Source organism: Antennarius striatus, chromosome 1 (assembly GCF_040054535.1).
Source record: "Antennarius striatus isolate MH-2024 chromosome 1, ASM4005453v1, whole genome shotgun sequence".
Taxonomy (NCBI): Eukaryota; Metazoa; Chordata; class Actinopteri; order Lophiiformes; family Antennariidae; genus Antennarius; species Antennarius striatus.
Genome location: NC_090776.1, coordinates 10,507,342 through 10,522,314, shown reverse-complemented (window position 1 = coordinate 10,522,314; position 14,973 = coordinate 10,507,342). Strand labels below are relative to the sequence as shown.

The following is a 14,973-nucleotide window of genomic DNA, read 5'->3' as shown; positions in this document are numbered from 1 at the left end:
CTTTGTCATTTGTCATCTATCTATCTATCTATCTATCTATCTATCTATCTATCTATCTATCTATCTATCTATCTCTCTATCTATCTATCTATCTATCTATCTATCTATCTATCTATCTATCTATCTATCTATCTATCTATCTATCTATCTATCTATCTATCTATCTATCTATCTATCTATCTATCTATCTATCTATCTATCTATCTAAATTAATCATAACAAACGCATCAACAAGGAAAGGCAATAACATGCTTTTCATGCGCAAGAGGTATTCACAAAACTCACCACCTTGCACAAAGTGGACTGGCTGGGGAACAAGCCGATATCCACCAGCTCTGACATCTTCTGTGGAGTTTGCTGAGAAGATTTGCTGAATTATCAGGTAAAGATTTTCTCCCTTTTTTTCCATTTTCAAACTTCATTCCTTTCATGGTTTCATTTGTGCCACTAAGAAAAACTGCAAAATTGGGATCAGTCTCTTCCTTCATCTTGATCTTGATCTTTATCATTATCTTCATCCGCACCATCCAGAGTCGGGTCGTGGGGGCAGCAGCTTTAACAGGGAACCCCAAACTTCCTTTTCCCCGGCCACATCCATTAGCTCTGACTGGAGGATCCCATGGTGTTCCCAAGTCAGCAGCGACGAGGAGCTGGAAGAGGAGGGCACAGGGCAGCAGTAGGACATAAAGTAAATATAGAATTATATATAGAGCAGCAAGTTGAATTAAGTCTGTGATGGTTGATGGGTTTGATTGAATAACAAAAACAATTAAAAACTGAAATTCAACAGACGAAACAGAACACTAACTATTAATAATGTGTCAGAGGCCTCTGCCTCAGAGACTCACACATACATTTCAGCTTCTGTTTTCAGGCATTTGCATCTAAATCTGTTAAAAATACTTCAAAGATAGTGCCTTTTGTCTGAACCCTTCCATTTAACAAGTGAGCAACATTAATGGAATATGTGACTGACAGGTTTTTTTTTGTTGCCCAGATTTGTCCAATCACGTGGATTTTTCAAACATCAAATAGTGGTGACTGTTTCTGTGCAGGCTGCATTTATAGTTGAAAAGGAGTAAACAACATGAAAACCAGAGAGTGAACAATTCTGATACGGAGAAAGGACACATCATTCAGAACCATTGCACAAACATTGGCCATAGCCAGTACAACCCTTTGGAACATCTTGAGGAAGAACAAAACCTGATCAACAGAAGTCAAATCGTACAACCAAGAAAAACATCAACCATTGATTATAGAATTATTATGAGAGCTGAGATGGCAAAACCTTAAATGGTCATTGACATCACAGCCACTAGAGGGCAGGGTGAAGGCATAACAGCCACCGTTTGAAGAATACTAAGGTACAAAAAGTACAGAAGCTACACCAGAAGATGCAAACCACTCACTAGCAATTAGGACAGGAAGGCTAAATTGAAATATACCAAAACGTACAGAGTTCTACTAAAAAGTTTGATAGTCTGATGCAACAAAAATTACTCTTCATAAAAGTGATGGAAAGGCTTGTGTGTGGAGAAGAAACCATCTGCTCATGATCCCAGACTCACAAGCTCATCTGTGAAACGTGATGTTCTATGGCCTCTTTTGGGACAGGCTCATTGATCTCTGCTGATGATGTAACACGTACGTTTGGCAGCAAAAGGAACTCAGAAGTCTAAAGCGATATTTTGTCTGCTAATTTAAGAGATCCTTCGTCATGCAGCAAGACAACAACCTAAAACACATTAGCAAAACAACCAAGGAGTTTATGGGTGGAAAGAAACGGAAAAGGGATTTAGACTGTCCACATCAATCTCCAGACTTAAACCTAATTGGCAGTCATTTTACCTGGTAAAGAGGATTAAACAACATCTTAAATATGCTGGACTGAAAACCTGGAACAATATCCCTGAAGAAGAATGTTAAGTGTAGGTGATGTCAGTCAATCACAGTCTTCATACATTTATAGTTGTCCAGGTCAAAGTCAGCTTTATTGTCAAGTGTACCGTATATATACGACATACAGCACAGATGAAATTGCAGTCCTCTCTGACCCACGGTAGACAGTACAACAGGCAGTACAACGCAGGCAGTACAACACAGGCAGGACAACACAGGCAGTACAACACAAGCAATACAACACAGGCAAGACAACACAGGTAGGACAACACAGGACAACACAGGCAGGACAAAACAGGTAGGACAACACAGGCAGGACAACACAGGCAGCACAATAGGCAGTACAACACAGACAGTACATCAGACAGTACAGCACAAAGTGTTTGACGAAACACAAGGGATGGTTAACATCTCTATACACTTTTTAATCCCGTAGGGGAAGTGACGTGTGTGCAGTCCCTGAGTTGACGGGGGGATTGAGAGATAGGTATTCAGGTGCTGGGGAGAGAGCAGGGCAGAGTGAGAGTAGAGTTCAAAGCTATGGCAGGGGGCAGAGCAGGGAGGGAGTTGAGCCTCTGCAGTCTCCTACCTGATGGCAGCAGGCTGAAAAGGCTGTGAGAGGGGTGGGTGGGATCACCTGCAATGTTGATGGTTTTTGCGGGTGAGGTGGGTGTTATAAATGTCTGTGAGGGAAGGGAGAGAGACACCAGTGATCTTTTCAGCTGCTCTGATGATATGCTGCGGGGTCTTACGGCAGGCAACGGTGCAGGCGCCGTACCACACAGTGAAGCAGCTGGTCAGGATGCTGTCGATGGTGCCTCTGTAGAAGGTGAGCATGATGGGGAGTGGGGCTCTTGCTCTCCTCAGTTTGCGGAGGAAGTAGAGGCGCTGTTGGGCTTTTTTGGCCAGTGATGTGGTGTTGCAGTCCCAGGACAGGTCCTCAGCGATGTGCACACCCAGGAACTTGGTGGCGCTGACCCTTTCCACTGCAGCACCGTCGATGGTTAGTGGAGCATGCTGGGTGCATGTTCTCCTGAAGTCCACAACAATCTCCTTCGTCTTCTCCACATTCAGATGGAGATTGTTGTCCTTGCACCACATAGCCAGAAGGCTCACCTCATTTCTGTAGGCTGTCTCATCATTGTTGTTGATGAGACCCACCACAGTCGTGTCATCTGCAAACTTGATGAAGAGGTTGGAGCTGGAAGTTGGTGTGCAGTCGTGGGTCAGCAGAGTGCAATAGAGTAAAAGGCAGGGATCACACTGAATAAAGTACCAGTTCATCAAAGAGCTGCAGAGAAAGACATCCATGCTTGTTGGTCTACAACTGCTGAGAGATAAGTGAATGAAGGCCATGAATGAAAGAATAGCAATGCCAATAAATCAAAATCTGAGAACAATGAGCTTCAAAACATTTAATACATGCTAAATATAAGACGCATGAACAAAAATCGCTTAGTGGCCTGGCCACCCCAGTACCTGTTCACGCCCACTTCTGCTTCATCTGTTGACAAGATCTGACACCTTGCGGTGAGATGAGGTAGTGCATGGACTGATTAAAAAAAGGAAACACGTCATTTGTTGTTTGGTTGTGATAGAAAGCAGTGAAGAGTACAGTGTTTGGAACTGAAAAAAAGAAAGCTAAATTTAAAATTGCTGTGATTCTACTGGGTTTAGGTCATGTCAGTTTGGAGTCTTTGTTGTTGGACATGTAGTACTAGTGCCAGCAGTGGTTTAGTGGTTGATGTATTTTCTGTCTCCCGTTCACACACCTTTAAAGCAATTTATTTTATGACCTTTATGTGTTTAAAGCTTTACACCACCCATATATCTAGTTTATTTAGACCTCCAGTACACAAACTGTTAAAATAGAACTGGTTTCAGGCACACACCTCCATCAGCTGACAGATTAATCTAGTGCTGGCAAAGTGAGAACAGAACCTTTCCTGTTGGGATCAGCTGTTACAAACCAAGTGTGGTATGTTTCTATCAGTGTATCGTGTGTATGATGCTGTTAATGTGGTATGCAGCTGTGGATCCCTAATGCTGATTTGTGTGCTAAACTGCAATAATGAAAACACCCACCAATGGTGTTTCAATTTGTGCTTTCTTTCCACTCACTTGACTCCACCCAAACAGTCCTATTCTAACCTATTCCTTACCCAGCAGGCATAGAGTGTGAGGTGGGGGAAACTCCGGGCACGACGCCAGTTTACCGCGGAGCTACACATATACATACAAACACGAGCACACACACTCACTCCTACGGGCAATTTGACACCGGCCAATTAACCTGAATTGCATATTTTTTGGAGTTGGGAGGAAACTGGAGAACCCGGAGAGAACCCACGCAGACACGGGGGGAACATGCAAACTCCACACAGAGCGGGACTCGAACCCGGACATGCCATGCGACAGCGCTACCCACTGCACCACCGTGCCGCCCCTCAGTAATATTAAATGAATGCATTTTAAACATTACTATATATAAAACTGAAAAGCCTTGTTATTTTTTCCCTAGCCACTCAACAGAGACTGCTGGTTAGGGTTATGGTAATGGTTGGGGTTAGGGTTAGAGTTAGAACTAGGGGTGGGTTAGGGGTTAGGGTTAGAATTAGGGTTAGGGTTAGGGTTAGGGTTAGGGTTGGGGTTAGGGTTAGGGGTTAGGTATAGGGGTTAGGGACATCGCTCCGTGGCTTTCCTTTTTCATCACATTACCTTTGTCATGATTTGACCTTCTACCTCTTGTTGCATCACCCTCAGAACTTTGTTTATTCTGTCTTCACTAAAGTCTTAATGACTCACATATTAACACACGAAAACTGTGCAGACTGACTTTGATCTAAAATAAACTGACTTCCATGCAGAAGTCTTGTTAGTCCAGTTTTGACTCCAAACCTCCAGTCTTACTGTGAAACTGCCCGCAGCTCTGCTTCTCTGGGAGAAAGTGGGAAACGGGCCTAGAGCCCTCTGCTGTGGTAGATGGATGTAGTCAACACACTTTGCTATTGTGATTGCAATAGAGGTTGGAGTGTGCTTTTAACTGTAAAGCTGATATTGGTGCAACAAAATCAGATTAAATATTGGGATTGGCCAGAACAGTTTCCATCCAGTCTTGATGAAGCATTAACTTATGATGTGTTAAAAATCAACCAACCTTGACATTGTGTTCTAGTCTACTGAGTTCAAAATAAAGGAAAACAATCACATCATGAAAATGTAAATGACCTGTCCTTTAATTTGGGGCATGAGCCAATTGAAACGAACCACAATAACTCCTCGGATTTAGATTTGCTAATTCTACGGTGGCAGTGAGACATGTTTGCTTTCATTTCTTCAGAGTTTGAACAAGATACCGGGGACCTTTATCTAAGATCTACTATGTTAAATGGCTCAGCCGGTTTCCTACATTCTGAGGGACGGTAGAGACAAACTGTTTCAACCAGGTGACCAACTTTGTTGACTTTTTAGTCAGACCCATTCACACCCTGTATTCATGATGTCAGCCTTATCTGAATTGGGTGAAAGTCAGTTCACGCATGTCAACTTCAACAGAGAGCTTCTCATCTCCCGCAACAAAATTACATCAATGATTTTAGTTGCAGAGCATACATCAATGTTTAATTGTCATTCGTATGTGGTTTTTTTTTCAATTATAAGTCATCCTACTGGTTTGACTGTAACCAGAAAACCAAAATACTGTGACAGCTGTGTCCATGATCCTGATCTGATCCTGAAAAACTCGTTCGCTATTTGACAAAACAATCATAGCATGTATCTGTGAGTGTGTGTGTGTGTGTGTGTGTGTGTGTGTGTGTGTGTGTGTGTGTGTGTGTGTGTGTGTGTGTGTGTGTGTGTGTGTGTGTGTGTGTGTGTGTGTGTGTGTGTGTGTGTGTGTGTGTGAGGGAGAGAGAGAGAGAGAGAGAGAGAGAGAGAGAGAGAGAGAGAGAGAGAGGGAGAGAGAGCGAGAGAGCGAGAGAGCGAGAGAGAGAGAGGATTTACACCTGTATGTGCAAGCCGTCTACGTCCACAGAGACGACTGCCGGACTAGAAGGTGTGGCACAGGTAATGGATACTCTCACAGGGTTTGAGGAGGGAGGAGATGAAGTGAAGAAACCTTGATTCAAGTATTACAACACCCTGCAAGGAGTCTCACTTCAGTTGGGTTCTTCTCAACCAACAGCAGCTGCTTACAAAGATCATGTTCAGCCTCATCAAATTACCACGAGTCTTCACCATCAAGCAAGTGCCTCAAGTAAGTCCATCTTCCTGGTCTTTTCTGAACACTGACAGCACTTGAACATTTGCAGTCAATTATTGTGTTGGGTCGTTTCAAAGTTTACCTGTCAGCGTGATGCTGAGACTAAGAAAGCCAACAACAATCTTTATTTGTTCCACAATGAGGGATTTTTTTTTTTGTTCAACACAAATGTAGTCCTTTAAAAACATTCGTACACATCTCTAGGCCGGAACCCAAAACATGCAGATTAGTTAAAACATTAGTTCCAGAACACAAAATCATCCACTAACTGATTAGTATGACAAATTAATACTTATTCTTCAATCAATGATTCATATATATGGTCACAAGTTCTTCAAACAAATGGATGTTTATTTGTATCCTCGTCTCATTTTATGAGCTGTGAGTGGATAAGTAGCTCAACCGCACTGAGAGGATTGTTTGAAGACCTAAAGGATGAAATTATCTTGCTTTTATTTCAAGGAAAACAGCAAGACTAACTGAAGACTAACCAACAGTCTTCTTTCTCAAGGTTTTTCATGAGGACAGCATCATCTCTGGCTACCGACACCCCCACAGCTCAGCCACTGACTGTATCCTGAGCCTCTTCCACATGACAAATGAAACTTTAAACATATGGACCCACTTTCTACCATCCTGGTAAACTTGAATAAACCTTCTTTCAATCTAGTGCATATAAAGTGTAGGATTCATAAACGTGCTTGCTGCTGTTTGTGTTTGGTCTACTGCCAATGTGTGACACAACTGAGGGAATTTCTACATATTCATGTAGAGTTTGTGGAGGCAAATGTCCTGATCTGTGCATGAAATTATACAAGAGCAACCGAGTGTTAGTTCACTCTAGAAGAATAGCATCTAAATTATTGCAACTTAAGGAGGGTTCTTCCCTCCTTAAGTTGGGGAAGAACCCAACTTAAGGTTCTTCCCCAACTTGGATTCCTGCATACTAAATACTTTTTTTTTCAATTCTCACAAAAACCTCTTTGACCAACTTTATGTCAAAGCTGTGTGGCATTCCTTGAGTATCTTGTGTGTTGATAGTGATCCAGAAGGTATTTGTCTGGTTTCACAAGCGGATATTATCTGAAGTAAGTGATCTTCACCTAGTATCAAAAGAAGACAGACACCTAAGGGCGGCTTGGTGGCGCATTAGGTGGCATTAGGTTCCGGGTTCTGGTCCTTTCTTTATAACATTTGTATGTTCTCTCCTTGTCTGCGTCGGTCTGTCTGGGTTCTGCAGCTTCCTCCCGCCACAAAAAAAAAATTGCAGCTTAGGTAAATTGGTCACAACAAATTGTTCATAAGTGTGAGGGTGAGCATGAGTAGTTGTTTGTCTTTCATGTGGTCCCGCGATGACCCGGCATTTAATTTTCTTTTAGGTGTTTCCCACAATTCGTCCATAGTCAGCTGGGACGGGCTTCAGCAGACCCGTGACCCGCAAGGTGGATAAGCAGATATGGACAGGACTTTTATGATCGTCTTGTCTACAAGAAAATAGATGAATGGAAGCAGGGTTTTGTCATCAAGTTATTCTGGATCACTTTTATTTGTCTCAGTTATCATAAGAAGGATCGCCTAACCATACAAATTTTTGATGAGGTACATCCCAATATCTTAAATGCCTCCCCTTCCATGGAGGTTTTGTGTAGCTAGATGACAGACTAGAAATCTATTCAAACTGTTGATTTATCCTTTACTCCATTCATCATTCATTCTGGGTGTAGGAAACATTGTCAACTATCTGGCATACTTAACATTGAGCTTACACAGTGTTTGAGTTACAAACCTCTAAAAATTTGTTACTAGTATTGTTAGGAATGTTGTGATGAAAGTTTGGATTGCCTCCTACCAACCACCTTTATTGTAAGTGTGTATTAGTAATACAGTATGGTGTTAGTAGGCTTGTGATGGCAATATGACCTCACGCTTGATTCAACTTCCTTTTATTTAACTTTGTCTACAATATAAATATTTCAAGAAATGTAAATATACAATAAGCAAAGAGGACATAACTGCTGGAGTCTTGTGGGTTTTTTTTAGTATATGCGTTGAAGAGTTCATGTGAATCTGTGCCTGGATTTAAAGTTTCTCTTGAGGTTGCTGCTCCCCCCAGTAATTCTACACTTCCTTCTTGCTGTGATGCCAGTTGCTCTGGCTGCACAATCCATGGAGAAAGTGTGTGTTTGTGTTTGTGTTTGTGTGTTGAAGGTATGGTAAGGGCACATGGGTGTTTGTGTCATGGGGCTCCGCATAGGCCTACAGATCAGCTGCTAATGAGCAGATCTGTTCTTAAGGGGTTCATGTGAGTTGCACAATTAGCACAACTGTTCTGTGACAAGGAAAAGCACAAACACTGTTGATGTGTTAATGAGATGCACTGAGATGTGGAAACAGTGGCTGCCGTTCACTAACACCCAAACGACAAACTATGACCTCTTGATAAGATTAATAAGATTAAGATTTGTACAGTCATTTTTGTAATATGTCATCTGATATTGCACAGGATTTTGTGCATTCTGCAGATTTCATTTTACCTCAAGAAAGTAGCGCATCCCTGGAATGCACTTCAAAAAAATTTGTGCATCCCAACATGACGTTTATGCAACCCAAAAGTAATAACCGAATATACGGTAAAAGAGTTTTGCCAATAGTACAATATAAAAACTAAACAAACTGTTAATTTAAATGTTTTTGTCAATAACATTATAACAGCTTAAGTAAAAACAAAAAAAGAGTCAAATTACAGTGTTCTCATTTGCGTGCGACCTTGTGTCTTTGACAGAAATATTTTGATAGGGACGCACAATCAGACGAAGTGCATCCATGGGATGCAAGCTTTAAATACTTCCAATTAAAAAAATCGATGCTTCCTTTTTGGAAAAAAATGCAGCTCCATTCAACAAAAATATTCACAATTTTCCCCTTTTTCCACTTAAATTTCAAATTCGGAAACCACCATTATGTTTTGATCTCAACCCAGTGCACTTCTGGATGTTGTCAGCCAATAGCATGCACAGTAGCATGTGATTACCTCCTAAAAATCTGCGATGTAGTGAAGCCGGGCATCTGTATTCTCATCAGTTTTATGTATTCTGTCGCTGCATCCCCTCAGAGCTAATCATCTAAATACACCTTGTTTTTCTCCTGACAGGTACTTCCTGTGGAAACTGGTGTCGGTGGTGCTCATTCTCACAGCCTGGCAGGAATCCTTCACTTGGCCGTTGGTGGTCTACCTGGTCTCCTGTTGCATTTATCCACTGTTATCCAGCTGTGCTCACACCTTCAACAGCATGTCAGCCCAGGCGCGTCACATCTGTTTCTTCTTTGACTATGGCGCCCTCAGTTTCTATAGCCTAGGTAGGTGTGTGTGGTTCAGCATTACTCAGTTGTTCAGTGACTTTTGACCTGTGGTATTTCTCCAAATGTACAATGTTTTCCTTGAAAGTTATCAGTAATTTGCATAAGTTTCAGTTACATTCATTAGATATGCTGAAGCATGTAAAAGACCTGAATCATGCACTCTGGCAAAAAAAAAAAAATTGGTATATTTATATTAAGCAATTTTGATGCAAAAAAATATTTCAGAGAAGTCTGAAAATGAAGCAACATCAGATTAAATTAAAATATAATGAATATACTATGTGTAGATGTTTTAGAGGTCAGAGGATGTCACTAATAAGGCATTGATAGACACACTACACAATTCTATACATGGGGTTTTATGGGATGCTTTTTAAAATTATAAATCTCTCAGACTGAAAAGTACATTGCAGATAATTTCTTCCATTAATACAGGGTCAGCAATGAGCTACTCAGCTTATGTTTTCCCAGACAAGTGGGTGAACAACGTCTTTCATCGGTATTACGTTCCCATCGCTGTGCTCAACACTATTATCTGCACCGGCATGGCTTGCTACTCCAGGTATGGTGAGAATTATAATTTACTAAAAGTAATGCCACCTTTCCACACTTACTGCTGAACGTAGTTATCTGCTCACCAACTCCAAATCTATATTTCAAAACGAATAGCATGTACCGCAATGCACTGGCAATATGTCTGTAGCGTCTCCCCACCTCATACATACAAGGGATACAGCTTAGCACTTGAACAGTTTTCCATAATATAAAGTGAGGTTAACTTTTAACATTCATGACATTTCAAGAAAATCTTGCCCTATTGACTTTGAGGCATAAACTGGAATATAATATTTGCTTATTTGAATAAAAACTGAAATATAGTATGACATTTTTTGTTTAAACATCAGCAGATCAACATTTTAAGACAAAATGTTCATTGAACATTCTACTTTTGTGATTAATGTACAATCAAACTTTTTCTAGAAAATGTATCTCTTTGTCTTTTCTGTGCACTAAATTCTTAACTTTATAACAAATTTTTAATTTCATCTCAAACGTCACTCTCAATGAAAGTCTCCTGGTCTATGATTACAGTGGATATCAATAATTTGGGTATGAATAAATGCTGTACAGACTGCTTTGACCTCCATCATTGGCTCTTACCATACAGTCTTCAACCATACAACATCCTTCATCTCAGATTTACAACAATCAGCACATTGTTGACATCACTATTTCTTCATGTACTGGGATAATGGTGGCTTTGACTGTAGCTAAAATTGTTCTGTCATTCGTCTCTCCCTGTTGCTAAGGCTTGGCTCTCCGTTTCGGCAATATAGTCCTGATGCCATGAAGAGGTAAGACATTTGCTCCTAATCTTCAGTGATTATATTCTGTCATAATCCTCAGACTTACTTTAACCCATGTACATGGTCAACTTAGATTTCACATGTAGAATGGAGCAAGTCACTGTTGGGTGTTACCACTAGCTGTACCTATGGCAGCTATTTATTAACAGTGATCTATTCTGATGGCAGTTTCAGCTGAGCAGGTTATAGGAGTTAACAAAAGAGTTGCAAGACATGCCCTTGAGCAAACTGTCTCTGTATTTGCATTTACAAAAAAATAAATATGAATGAAGTGTTGTGGAAGTTTGAAATAAACTAATAATACATTTTTGTACAATGATGAATATCATTGTATTAAGTGTAAAAAAAATTCAATGTCTTTACTATGCTTGAAATGTTTAATCCCTCTACATCCTCAGTAGTACCCACAATGATTATTATACACCGGTGGGTCTGTATTTCAGTTCTATTTCTTTAGTATTTAAATATTTTAATGTTGTGGCATTGAATGAAACCACATCTTTTTAATCCATCTGTTGGTGCTGTGAAGAAGTTTCCTAACAGCTTACTGCTTAGCTATAACATGGTGTATCTTTGAAGAATAGTCAGTCAACCGTTTGTGTTGTCATTTTTGAAAATTAAGCATTTGTTTTTTTTAATTTCAGATTATCTGAGTTTCAGAGACCAAAGTTCAGCAAATGTCTCCGCGTTGTTGCATTTGCCTACCCGTACCTGTTTGACAACATTCCTTTGTTCTACAGGGTAGGGCTTCAGACTCTCACCTGTCTTTGCATACAACACATTCTGCAGCAGAGTTTTGATAACATAATTCAGTCAGTGGGCTAAGATGGTCTGGAGGGAAAAAAGTATCATTCTGCATTTCATTACGATAGCCTTTTTTTATGCGTAGATCATCATCTCTTGTCCAAGACGTCACAAACAATTTAAAGTAATGCTAAGCAAGTGTTCTATGGGAATGCATATTATATGATTGTTACACAATCATATAATATATGATGTGTTACAACTTTTACTTGTTCTCTATCCATGGGAGGTGAAAGTGCTGTGCACTTTGTAAATACAGACAGAAGCCACAAAACATGATTGTCCAAATATTTCATGTGAAAATGTGCCTAAGAATGGCAGCTTCAGGAATCAAACTAATTAAAATTTTGCTGTCCCTGCGATAATGTGGAAATACATTATTTGGCATTGAGTAAAATATCTACTGGGTATTTAGATCAAATTAAAGAGATACAGAGAGTTTTTAATCATTTAATCTTTTTCATAGAAGAAATTAATGTTTTATAAGAAGTTTATTGCCGATTTACGATGTAGCATTGGCTGTACAGCATGCTGCATGGAAGGTCTACCAAACAACTCCTGATTCCTACTATGTAACATAATGGCATCTCCAAGAAAACCAGCACCGGTTTCCCTTTTGAGTGACAAACCTTTTTTAACAGTATAAATTCCGTCTTTTGTGAAGAAAGGTTCGTTTCTCCTTTAGAGAGAGTTCTTCATGAAGATTTTCAAAAATAATACTATGCAGAGATAATAAAGAAAAACAGTCAATCAAGAGCCTGATCCAACTTTAAAGGTGACTTTGGAGATTAAACAGCAGACAGTCAAAAAATCTATTCTTAAATGAGAAATTAGGTGAAAAAAGAAGCAACATTAATAATGGTTATAGGGCTCCAAGTGACTAAAAGTTCCTCTCCCTCTTTTGCTCTTGTGGTCACAGGTGTTTCTTTGTGTAGGAGAAGGCTGCACAGACAATGACACCAACACCCTTCACTGTTACCACATTGCCTTGGCATTCCTCACAGGTTTTCTGTTTGCCACACATTTACCAGAGCGCCTGGCACCTGGAAGTTTTGACTTCATTGGTAGGTCCGATCTGAGGAGTAGCTAATCACTGCGGCTCCCCATAATTATGATTTAAAGTGCAGTTTGACAGAAGCATGTCACAAATGACAATGACATCAAATGCTTATTACAGATTAAAATGATGTGCAACCTGACATATAAAAGTCAGTAGAAACAGATCCAAGGTTTCACATTATAACCTAAAGCACTGTATGCAAAGGGAAGTTTTGAATTCTGATTTAAACCCTTGACTCAAAGACAGAGATTGAAAGGTAGTTTTGTGGAAAACTGAGACAATGTTGATTAAAAACGTGACTGGAGGAAAATGTTTGCCAGGGAATACATAAGAATTACATTCCTGTTCTATCACTAAAACTGTGGATACAGTGGGATTTTTTTTAAATTTAGACACCACTTATTATTATTGTCAAACGCTGTTATGTAATATTAATGTAAACCCACCTCCAAACTCTTCCACTGTCAGATATCATCTGTTCAGTTACAGGTTTGGAATTTCCTCCTGCTCTTTTCCTCTGCTCATCTAACCATGACTCCATTGCTCCATCTGCAGGTCACAGCCATCAACTCTTCCACGTGTGCAGCATCTTTGCCACCCACTTCCAGATGAAGGCCATTGAACAGGACATGATGTCACGCCGCAAATGGCTCCTCGAAAATTCAATCCCCATCACCTTTTCCAACTCAATAGGTGCAGCCCTGTTTTGTGTGGTGGTAAATCTGTTGATAATCATCCTCTATAGTCTTCCTCTCCTCTGTAAATCACTTGTCCTAAGGAAGAAACATAAAAAATAGAACCTTATCCAAGGTTTACTAAGTCAGTGATGGATCAGATGTAACACCTGAGAGTACCCAGCTGGACATGACGCATACAGATACGTGGAAACCTTGCATTACGGGTAATATAGAGCAGTGGTCCCCAACCTTTTTTGCACCACGGACCGGTTTCATCTAAGACAATATGTCATGGACCGGCCTTTATTTGCTCTATAATCGTTAATGACGCCAGGACAGCTGTAGTCTAATAATAAATCATCAGTGGTTTTATGTGAAATGCAGACATCAACAGACAATAAACAAACAAATGCCGCTTTGCAAGGACAGGAGTTTGGAAATGGAAACAGGGTTTGCGATACTTTTTGGGCGATCTCAGGATAATCTGCCTTGATTTTAATCCAGTACACTGGACGCGCTTAATTTAGGGGTAACCTGTCACGTGACCGAGACCGGTCAAGCGTGACAGACGTCACTTTTCAAAATAAAACATCTTTCCCACTCCGAAATAAATAAAACGGAAGTAATGCAAATAATTTTTTAATGCTGTGCGGCCAGATACCAAATGACCCACGGACCGGTAGCGGTCCGCGGCCCGGGGGTTGGGGACCACTGGTATAGAGTCATTGTAAGGACACTTCTGATCGACCATGAGCTGGAATATTGTATAAGTGAGTCATAGCTTGCTGTCTGCACTAAAATCAAGTATACTCTCAGAAATCATTGTGATAATGCTGTTATGTGTGGGTTTACCAAAAATGAGAGCAAAAGTTGCACAAATATGCAATGGAACTAAACAAAACATTTGTTTTCATTATATGCAATGAAGGACGTTTCTACAGACAACTTATTCTTGCAGAAATATGTCAATGAATAGGTCTGCTACATTATGTTCTGTGTACTTTTTATATATATTTAAAAATATTTATTCTAAATTCTCTGATTTTCACTCCTGTGGAGTATGAAGAGACCGTCAGCTACAGGGAAAAAACTGTTAAAAACTCCAGGCAGCTAACGCTCATTTGAAAATGTAGTATTGCTGTTTTAAATGCTTGTTCTCATACACAACCATTTGTTAATGTTTGTTAATGACATCAGTGTGATTCGTCACTCACGCGCTGATACAATCAACACAAACAGTTGTGACAAGGGAAAAAAAGTTCTTTGCTTATGAGGCTGGATTTCCTGCTGAATATCAGATTTTCGGTAATGTTTAATCCAGAGAAAATGTCTTTAGAGTTGTAAACTCTGCTGGGAGGATTGCTGCCACCAACTTTTGTAACATTCCTTTACTACAATTACAAATAAACAAATGATAACGAATGAATGAATGTCTTTATTTGTTTTGAACAACAAAAACAACGATAAGGAACAATAATAAACACACCAGAAAGGTTTGAACACTGTCCGAAAAGTGTAAATTTGTTATACTCCTATCCCCTT

The 14,973-nt window shown here is 40.0% G+C and overlaps 1 protein-coding gene across 2 annotated transcripts; it reads left to right on the top strand.

Annotated features, from left to right (window-relative positions):
• Window positions 1–5,904: 5,904 nt before the first annotated feature.
• Window positions 5,905–14,853, top strand: paqr5b (progestin and adipoQ receptor family member Vb). Of its 2 annotated transcripts, none has more exons than XM_068316012.1 (9): window positions 5,905–5,967; window positions 6,086–6,157; window positions 6,675–6,802; window positions 9,315–9,520; window positions 9,995–10,085; window positions 10,834–10,878; window positions 11,535–11,631; window positions 12,614–12,758; window positions 13,310–14,853. In XM_068316012.1, the coding sequence occupies exons 1-9, from the start codon at window positions 5,911–5,913 to the stop codon at window positions 13,549–13,551; spliced, it is 1,083 nt and encodes a 360-aa protein (XP_068172113.1). In that variant the 5' UTR covers window positions 5,905–5,910; the 3' UTR covers window positions 13,552–14,853. The 2 variants fall into 2 exon arrangements, with proteins under 2 accessions (XP_068172113.1, XP_068172107.1); XM_068316006.1 differs by having other exon boundaries at window positions 9,959–10,085.
• The last annotated feature ends 120 nt before the right edge of the window (window positions 14,854–14,973 follow it).